The sequence below is a fragment of the Sabethes cyaneus genome, chromosome 1, assembly GCF_943734655.1.
Source record: "Sabethes cyaneus chromosome 1, idSabCyanKW18_F2, whole genome shotgun sequence".
Lineage (NCBI taxonomy): Eukaryota > Metazoa > Arthropoda > Insecta > Diptera > Culicidae > Sabethes > Sabethes cyaneus.
Window position 1 is genome coordinate 105,748,863 of NC_071353.1, and position 10,551 is coordinate 105,759,413.

Consider the following 10,551-nt stretch of genomic DNA (forward strand, 5'->3'; position numbering starts at 1 on the left):
TTCAGACAGCAAATAAGAAAACGGAGATTCTTTGCCATATAGTTTCATATCGATGACAATTGTTTAGCCTACATTAAACAGAAACATTTTTGCTACGTTTTCAGCATAACACTTAAGCCCAAATGTTTGAAAAAGTCATGTAAAAGTAAATGTAAAATTTGTGATGCATGTTGAGGCACCAATTTTCGCCCCCCAAGACCCAGTTTTCGCCATTTCTGTGCTCCAGTTTTCGTCTTCGTTTGAACTTCGCTAATGGCGAAAATCGGATCATGTTTAAATCATTTCAATATGACGACACCAACTAAAAATAATGCCAATTTGAGTTATAAAACCATCAAGGTTTTGGAGTCATATTATATTGGTTCAGTACATAGCTATGTTTAAATTAGTGAATATGTTATGCTATTTATGGCATACCAAATATCATCATAACAGTTTTGAACCCCTAGGGTGGCGACAATTGGTGCCCTGGCGAAAACTGGTGCCGTTACCCTATATACGATTCCATTTGAGTTAACTTATTTTAGATATATTAAGATAGGTTAAGTTATTTAGACTAGAGAGAAGTTTGCTAAGAAATATATGGTTTGGCAAGCGATCTGCTCATGCGGCAGACGAAGTGCGCCGTTTCTGACTACCGGGATTATAACACTACCGGGATAGATCTTCCTCAAGGAGTGTCTACAGAAGCATCTGCTTCCTCTGTTGAAGCAACACGGGGCCCCTACGATCCTCTGACCGGATCCTGCTTCGTGCCACTATTCAAAGGATGTCCTGGAGGGGTACGAAGCCCACGGGGTTACTTTCGTACTCAATGACATGAACCACGGCAACGCACCGGAACTAAGACCCATCGAAAAATACTGGGCTATTATGAAGCAGGTACTACGGAAGCATCCCAAGGAGGTCAAATCTGAGGAAGACATGAAGAAAAAGTGGGTTTCCGTACAGAAGAAACTGCAGCCAGACGTTGTACAGGACCTTATGAGTGGAGCTAAGCGTAAGGTGCGAGCATCGGTTATGGTATTGAAGTTGAATGAAATAAGTATGCTAAAGGTTTACTCATGGGTTATATTTTATTCTCTGAAACTTTGAAGAATTGGTCGACTAGGTAAGCTACAGCGTGTTTTCCGTGATGCAATTTGATGTGGGAAACCCTTTATTATGCGTATTTTGAAAAAAAGATCCTTTTCAATTGTTTGTCTAGAATTAACGTTTCCAGCCAATGGGTGTGTAAGAGTGTAGAAAAACAAAGAGCTCACAAAAGAAAAATAAAAAGTCTGTCCGTCTGTCAAGTAACGACTCAGTTGGAATGTGTGTAAGTTAAGACCACAAGGATCGGAGCTATCCAGTAGTGGATAACAGCTGATGCCTGCAAACAGAAGACAAGCATCCTGTGGACTCCATTGATGGTGTCTCCTACAGGGAGGCCGCAGGACAGACCAGAGTTGGAAGCCTCTCTGAGAACTGTTTGTAGAGTGCGTCAAAATTAGAATATCATAACTGACAAATGGCGAATTCTACAGCGATCGAACCCGAATGGAATACATGCGGATTGGTCGCAAACAGTCGATGAAGTGTAGAAATGTAGAGTAGGGCGGTGCATAAGTGCGATGTTTGAAGTTGTCATCAATTTTCGCGAGATATAAAGAAGAACAACAACAAAATATATTTTATAGTGATGCAGCTACTCAATATCTTTACATTCAACTATAAATCATCTGGAATAATAGTGTTATTGAAAATAAATTTTTCATTCTTCTGATCACTTGCCGATTCGCACTTTTACCCCACTAGCGGGGCAAAAGTTCGATTACCGCGGGGCAAAAGTGCGAAGCTCGAATCCATGAAATTAGCACATCAGTAGCTAACAATACCATATTATCGTCAATCTGCGGTATGTTTCGGTAAGGAATATTCTCAATTTACACCTTTCCTATTTTTCGCTGGTGTATTGCAGCCTCCGACAGATCGAAACTTTCCCAAACGTTTGTTTTTTGTTTCATCAGCGGAAAAACATTGTTTTCCTTCGACCAACATCTGTAGAGCACAGTTTTCTGCAGATCTTCCATTTCTAGTATCTGTAATATAGTGCCAAAAGCTGTATATAAGCTATACATTTTTGCCTCGTCCGTGAATCGCAATTTTGCCCCGTCCGTGAATCGCACCTTTACTTCGCTAGGCGCTTGACGGGGTTTGATTAAATTATGAAAAAGCGAAATATATTTTGTAAACTCTTTTCACCGTATTTTCAAAACAGATATGCGAGTGATGTAAAACACTGCTACAAATTTTCAACAAGTAATAACCTCCTGTTGATATCGTATTACCTGTATAGCAAAAAATTACATCAAAACTGCCCTAAAATAACATTTGCACGTAACTCAGCAACAATGCTTCGTAAGCAACCAAAGTTTACGTTAGATTCAAGCAGTCAAAGTAGTCACCCATTAATGCCAATCATTAAATCGCATCCTTACTCTATAACAAAGGTAAAAATGTAGTTTCAACCAGATATATGGTTGTTTTACGCACAATCAGAAATTTCATTTCGTTTCAAACTGATATGTATGTTTGAAATGAAAATATTTACATCGAAAACTCAATTTGACAATACTTTACTTTTAATTCAAAACTGATTTTCTCTTTTCTTTCTTTCTTTTCTTGATTCAAATAGAATTTCGTTTTGAAACAAAAATATTTTTAGGTTGTTATAAAAATTTCGTTTGAAACAACCGAATTTTTTCGCTCCGTGATAGAAACGAAACCTTTCCCCGAACAACCCCGTTGAGAATCGCGGCTATAACGCTGACAAACGAACAGCGTCGCGCGCCAGAACAGCGTCGCAAGGACTTGCATAGTGTCGTCGTCCCGTCAGTAAAATGAGTTAGATTCTCGATCCATGAATCGAACTTTTACCCCGTCAATAAATCGAACTTTTGCCCCGCTAGGCTCTTGACGGGGTTTGATTAAATTATGGAAAAGCAAAATATATTTTGTAAATTCTTCTCACCGCAATTTCAAGAGAGATATCTGAGTGATGTAAAACGCTGCTACAATTTGTCAATAAGTAATATCCTCCTGATGATATCGTATTTGCCGTACAACGAAATATTACATCGAAACCGTTCTAAAATAACTTTTACCCATAATTCAGCAACTATGATACGTAAACAACAAATGTTTATGATAGATTTACTTTACTCGGAATCCGCACTGATAAATCATTGGATCGCACTTTTACCCGCATCGCACTTTTACCCCTCCTTACTCTATATGAGAATGTAAATGATAAATGCAAAAATGAGAAATGTAACTCCAAGATAACGCCAAATTACAAGGACGTGTAAGACTAGTGAAGTCCAAAGAGATCTGGAGTCCGCTAGCACTGAGTATCAAAATTCCAAGAACCCTGATATTCAGGAGACTCCCTGAGACGGTGGAACCAAATTTGTGGTTTCACAAGGTACTCAAAACAGTTCTATCAGAGATTCTGGTAAAGCGAAGACGAAGATCTTGACAGTTTGGCGATGCCAGGGCCGAGCGGTGATCACATGGTAGTGGTTTTCACAATTGGTCCGGCAAACTCCAAAGAGATTTGTGGGAAAGGTGAGTCCACGCGGAGCCAGCTCCTCTCCCAAAAGATGCTGTGGGCCTGGCCTTGATTTAGAAGCCCTGGGTTTACAAAGGAAGAATACTAGGTATTCGAACAAGTACACGTAGGTTAGTCTATGAAACCGGGCGCGTGGTGCGAATGGATATCAGACAATACTCACGGGTTAAGTTAGTCTATGATTGGAGCTGGTGTTTTAGTTAAGGCAAATATTAAATAATTGTATTCCCATTACAGAGTTCATCAAACGAGACATCGTCGTGTTCAGAACTGGGTAGCACCCACTAGGGGAAAACCTACCCTGATTCTAACACGGATTATTATTTTTTACTAGGGCTAAAGTAAAAACACGGTCAGGTGGGTTTTTTCCAGCTCTGTTTCAAAACGGAGAATTACCGCTTAATTCACCTCTAAAGGAGATCTTTAAGGCAAGTTTAATACTTAATCACATATCGTCTAGGTTTAGATACAGATTGGTAAAAGTTGTTTTTAAAGACAGGGAAACCTTCAGTTTATTATCAGGATTGTTGACGTTCTAGACAGCGGTGTCGAACGAAGCTACGCAGTCCGTAAAACTGCATTTTTTCAGTCGCTCACTTCTTCTCGTGCGTCGCGACACTCGTAAACCACCTTAGATCTGGTTTAGCCATGTAACCCGTTGGCTCTTTTATTCCTAGTACCTAATGACTTGACTCCAAATATATGAACTCTTCGACTACTTCAAGTTCGACGCCGTCAATAGGCACTTTCAATAGGGGGTGAATGTTATCTTCTCTTGAGCTTCTTCTTGATGCTTAAACCAATCTTTCTAGCCTCAGTTTTTAACCTGGCTTAGATTACTACCGATGTCACAAAGTTCCTAGTGATAACATCGAATTTATCCGTACAACATCCGTATCCGTTACAGTTTTTTTGCGTCTGACTGTATCACCTGCTGCCTTGAAAACCATGAAAATATCCTGCGTGGGTAAGTTGTACTTTCGACATTTTTAAAAAAATTGTCGGAGTGCGAAAATTTAATTCGCAAAAGCATGGCCCTCATAAAGTCCATCTGAAATTAGTCTACGAATTGTTTTGCTATTGAGAATATATGACGCAACAAGATCTGGAAGAGCGCATTGTAGGCGGTATTGGCTAGCGTAATGAGACGATAACTGCGTTGTAGAGATTTACGTTGTTGGAGGCTGTTTTATGCCCATAGAGAGGCAAGGCACCGCACCGGTGGTACGCATTATCATGCCGTTCACCTACCATTTGCTACCACTATCCGCTCCTTTATTTCACAATTCACGTCATTGCTGCATCGAGTTTATTGACCACATCAAATCAAAAGTATCTCTATCTTTCAACACTACTGTTCCAACACCTGCAGGACTACCCCGCTCTTTGCCAGCTCGTTTTGGATGGGTTTACAATGAGTCCAATCCTTGCAACGTTCTATTTGTTATGATACGCATACACCTTTTCCACAGCCTCACGGTTAACACCAATGGCATCGATGCTGTTGTAAGCTCAACTCTGTGGTTACTTTTTTTCACGTCTTGCCCAAAGTAGGTGAATCTATAGCTTGTTCATCAACCTTCACCATTATACTGTTTCTGTCGACGACTCCATCTCCTAAATCATTAAACAGCACATCGAAATGTTGCTTTCAACACCTGACCAAATACGATCTTTCGGTAATAATTAGAATCCCATCCGCGATTTTGCACCGGGAGTTGTCACGGTCCGAAACCTAATTCTCGGGTAAATTTTCAAATAGACCTAAGTGATAATGAGAGATTCTCTTCGCGTCTCCTCTCTTCCGCTTTTTAGGGCGATCCTAATGCATTTTAACTATAGTTACTATATATATAGTTCGGCGGATAGAAAATCGGGAGCCAAATAAACGTCAAAAGCGGAGCCAAAAGCTTTTCAAAATCCAAAATGCAGGAATAATGTTAAAAAAACACACTTTATTTTCATAGAACTAGTCATTTTCAACAGCGGCCGGTGATTATTTTTCGTAAAAACCTGCACATTTCACCATAATTTCAAATTTAATTTCATAAATCAGGGATGCCAATTCGCCTGGTTTTCTATCCGCCGAACTATATATATAGTAACTATAATTTTAACACATCAGCTTTGCATAAAACGGTTGCCGGAGTCACTAGTTAGCTAAGTGTTTTGAAAATTTCCTTTTCTATGCATTTATGTAGCCGTGAAAGACGGAAGAGAGGAAACGCGATGAGAATCTCTCATTGTCACTTAGGTCTATTTGAAAATTTACCCGAGAATTCTATTGTACGTTTTAATGAAGCTTCCTGCGTCGTGCCTGTTAAAGTAATTCTTCGTTTTCGCAAAAACGCGATCCCAGTGCTGGTGTTTCTTCCATCAATTGAGTTTCTTTCAGGCAACTCTAGCCTGCTCTAGTGTATTACAGTTGCAGCCAGCATCATACCACTCAGTAGAAGTGGCTGCAGCAGAAGTACTCAACACTTCTTGCGCTTAAGGTTATCTCCAACTCGTACACTGATAATAAAACTTGGTGTATAGTACGAAAACGAGCGTTTGCTTTACGAATTCTTTCGTTGTTTTCTACCACGAAGTAGATTCGTAAAACCAATCGTGAATGTTTTGTACATAGTAACAAAGCTATATTCGTACGAATTATTGCACTTTACAAAATGGTTTGTAGATTTTACGAATGCACGAAAAGGCTGTCGATAAAAATAATACTAGATTTCACTGTTTTCCGATAGGTGTCAGTATGCTACATTACCGACACCTATCGAAAAATAGCGAAATCTTTATTATCTGTGAAAAAAACCGATTTTATCGGCAATCGAACTGAGCTCGTTTGTCATACTTCATTACGAATAGCTGACGCCGCCGCAAACCACAGAACCACAGCTACTGCATACCAAGAAGGTCATAATTGCACAAGTCTATTTTCTCTTCATACAATCTTCACATCCCGTTTTCGTCGATAATGATGCCAGACAACAACCGTGCATCAAATCTGGTCTTGATGCAAGACAGCTACGAATCCCAAGTAACAATTTGAGTTTTATTACACTCTTATGATAGCATTCAAGACCACAATTGGTCATGAAAACCACCATAAGAGTACAATCAAACTCACATTGTTGCTTGGGATGTGCTCTCGTTAAAAATACGAACCATTCGTAATAACAACATATGCGGTAGACAATAAACCTACGAAAGTTTTTAAATCGTATGAAATTATTTGTACCAGCTACGAATATAGTTTTACGAATGTTTTTTCAAAAACAATACGAAATTATATTCTCAGTGTTCATAGATCCGATCATTAGTTTTCCGTGAATATTCTACAGTAACTCCTTCCACTGTTAACCGCCGAATGTTCAGCCATATATTCCTAGTTGGTTTTGGTTTGAACACATACACTCTTGCGAGGATAGTCGCGCCGTTGAATTTCGATATTCCGAATCGCCTATGTATTTTTTCGTAGCGAAGATTTTTTAAGCATTCCACCTGACTGTAGTAGGATCATTGTTATGTGCCGCCCCTGGCCTGGGAACAGAAGTTCACACCTGACAAAGGTATTTCTTGTGCCAACACTCAGTGGAAGCAAGAGTGCCGTCTCCCCTGTCAGCGTGCTACCCTGGTTTGTACCGGGGTGATTACCCAATCTTGATCGGGAGTTGCTTGTTTCCTAGATATCTTGGTACCAGAAATTTGAATATGTCAGTTGAATATCTGAGACAAACAGGTGCTTGCATCCATTCCTCCGGAATTTTTTTCTTTTCTCATATCTTGGAATTCAAACACCCCATCAATAGGGAACCATGTTTCCGTCCACACCATCTTGTGCGTCGTCGGTCGTCGTCAGCAGAATAGAGCCGGAGTGGCTCGTGCTATTTCAAGCAGTCGTCTTAATTCAACTCGATATTAGGCCACTCGTTGCCGATTTCTCAGTCGTCTCAGAAGTCTCACATCACTTTCGAGCTGGTGAAGCCATCTTGTACGGTGAACCCCCTGTCACCGGTGCCGGTGGGGTTGTTGAAGAGAACTGTTTTCGTCGCACTGTGTTACGGCATCCTCACACGTGTCCAGCTCACCGTAGCCTACGCACTTTCGCTAGACGTATGATGGGAATCTTTCCAAACAGTGCCAGTAACTCGTGATTCGTACGCTTCCGTCGCTCTCCGCTTTCAGTTAGTACTCCGCAAAATGTCACCCGCAGTACCTGCCGCTCGAACACAGGAAGAGCGCGTTTCTGAATGGAGGTTTTGTACATTATTAACTTCTTACAGCGGCGTACGCTTCTTGATCGTAGCGTTTTGCGAAGCGCAAAGTATGCTCGATTTCCCGCTTGAACGCGCCGCCTGATCTCCTTTCTAGTGTTGTAGTCCGCGGTCGTCAGCGATCTCAAATACACGAACTCATCTGTCACCTCTAGTTCATCGCCGTCAACGATTACCGTTCGTGAAAGGCACGCGTTTGTTTCCTTTGAGCCTATTCCTTTTCATGTATTCGGTTTTCGACATCTCGTGCATGCGAAAATAAAATACCATTTCGCCGACGCGTTTCCCTTGTTGGATTCGGGCCTGCTGTAAAATTGCCACAGCTTTTCCAAACGGTTTGGCACCTGAATTTGTTTACTTTTCAGCTGTATCACGCTTTAAAAAGGTAAAAGGTGCTTTAATATGAAACTTGATGCAGATATCTATCACAATACTACCAACTGAAAATCATTTGATGCGCAATTCAACCGTCTAAATTTTAAGTCAAAACTTTGGTTCTACTTTCGGTAGTAGAAGAAAGGGGAAGGAAACCAAACATTTCTACCAATCGGTGCAGTGTTTTGGAAAGGCAACGAACAGAAAAAATTAAAAAAAACCCAAACTGAATGTGGACATACACTTTTTGTGTCTATGCCTCAAAACAAGCGGGTAACGCCTGCGATGGTCCATTGTCTGGCATCTTCGTCAAACCCAGCACAAAAGAACACGACAACCAAACCGGCGAAAAAGAGACGCCCGTGTTCCGATGTTCGGTGCTGAGACGTCTCCGGGACTGTCGGGGTCGGTTAGAAAACCGATGAACAAGCTTATATCATTAAATTTATACATCGACTTAATTAAATTAAACATAAAGGGTGATCGTTATCATCAATAAAACGATAAAAGCTCGTAGAGTCTGAGTTCGGATTTTGACGCTGCTGCTGTTGATACTGCAGTGGACGCGGGTTCTCCGGAGGTCTGCCTCGAAGGGGAATGGTGCTAAAAAAATAAAAGCATGGTCGGTTCCATTCAGCTATCGATGATGGCTTGAAACGTTAGCTCCTAGAACCTGCTGGAGAGTAGTTTTTGTCTTCTTGAATACACCCCGCCGGTTTCCAGTGTTTTTTTTTGTAGTTCAAAGCAATTATTTTAAATTTTTATGGTGATAAATTGAGAAGGAAAACATGTCTTTCAGAAGTTTTGCATCGTTTCATAAACCTGCTAATTCAAGATATGCAATAGATGAGCGCATTCGTAGTAAATATTTCGCATTACCTTTTCCAAGCAAGCTTCTTGGCACGACCGTACCGTTGCGCGCTCGCGTTTGGCTGCCGTCGGCGTCTGTTCACCGTTCGTTGGCACTGTCCTAGTCGTTTGCTGAACGGTGTTTTGTCTCGATTCCAGCGGCAATGCGGCATGAGCTGTCGCGATCAAGGCTGTCAGTAAACAAACCATCAATCCGACTGACAGTCCGCGCTTGACTGGCGCCATGTCGATGACCCACGTGGACTGCAGTACTCGGACTTTGCAATACGCGCGATAGTGATCTTAATCGCTGGGAATTTCGCTCCCCCGGACGACACGGTCTTCGCTGTAGGTAAGAAACATACACATAAACACACAAGCACTCTGTCGAGAGTAAACAACACGCGAAACCTGAGACCGTGAAAAATAATAATATCCACGAATAAACTATACACTCTCCGCTCACATCACACACAAAAATATTTCAAACTTCTTAATTATATAATTGCATCATTTTTCATGCTCCTTCTTTTTCTTTTCCCGCGTTTGCATCGGGCGCTTCCTTCCAGATCGCCGCTCGATTCTCTTCCAGATCACTTTATTTATCTTTTTGCTTGTGCATTCGCTTCAGCTCCTCCGCCGCGACAGTGTAGAGAGACAGACAGTGAAAGACAGAGAAAGACGGTGAGAGAGAGGATGAGGAGGAGGTGAGAGAGAGAAAACAAGCGAGCGAAAGAACGATCGACGGGGCCACGAAACCACTGAGACAGGTCTCGATAATTTATTAATTCACGAAACGATGCGACGTGCGAGGGTGGAAGACCTGGCCGAGAGGCGGCTGGGGTAACTTTAACTTTCCAGCAACGGAAACCGACGGTACTTCGGCAACAAACCGATCTTCAGCGCTGTTTTCGCAACGTTGTCCCGGCGAGCATGAGTTCCGTTCGTTTGGCGGTTCGGACTACCTCGCGGGCTTCCTCACAGGTTCCACCGTACGGATTACGAAATATAATCCAATGTTTACTACGGTCTGACAAACTGGGGGGCAGACATCCGTTTCCCCTGGTTTGGCGTTCGACAGAGCTGCGCTCGTTTTGGCAGCTCTAAAATATGCGAGATCTATCAAACTGCTCGACAGCTAATTTTTTCAATAGTTATTTTTGATTATCACTGGATTACTCTAAATCTGAATGGAATACAGCAACTAGAACTTCGACCAATCGCGAAACCGCCCCGTTTCTCGCGTCCGATTGAGAAAACCTTTCGGTGCAAACTGAGAATTTTGTTCCTTTTTCGCAGGTTCTGCGACTCTGCCAGCCAAAACGGAGAAGGCTCCCCGTAGCATGGACGGCCGCATATAGAGCCGAGCCCAGCCTGTTGGCAGCATCAACAACATCAGCATAATGCCACGGCAGGACCCGGAGCGCGACGCATGGCGGT

General features: G+C 41.9%; 1 protein-coding gene across 1 annotated transcript in view; it reads right to left on the reverse strand.

Moving 5' to 3' along the window:
- Positions 1–9,357, reverse strand: part of LOC128746055 (transmembrane protein fend-like) — a 244,009-nt gene extending 234,652 nt beyond the window's left edge. The window contains exon 1 of the mRNA XM_053843105.1: positions 9,142–9,357. Within this exon, the coding sequence (XP_053699080.1) occupies positions 9,142–9,357 (216 nt within the window). The remainder of the gene's footprint in view (positions 1–9,141) is intronic.
- Between the last annotated feature and the right edge of the window lie 1,194 nt (positions 9,358–10,551).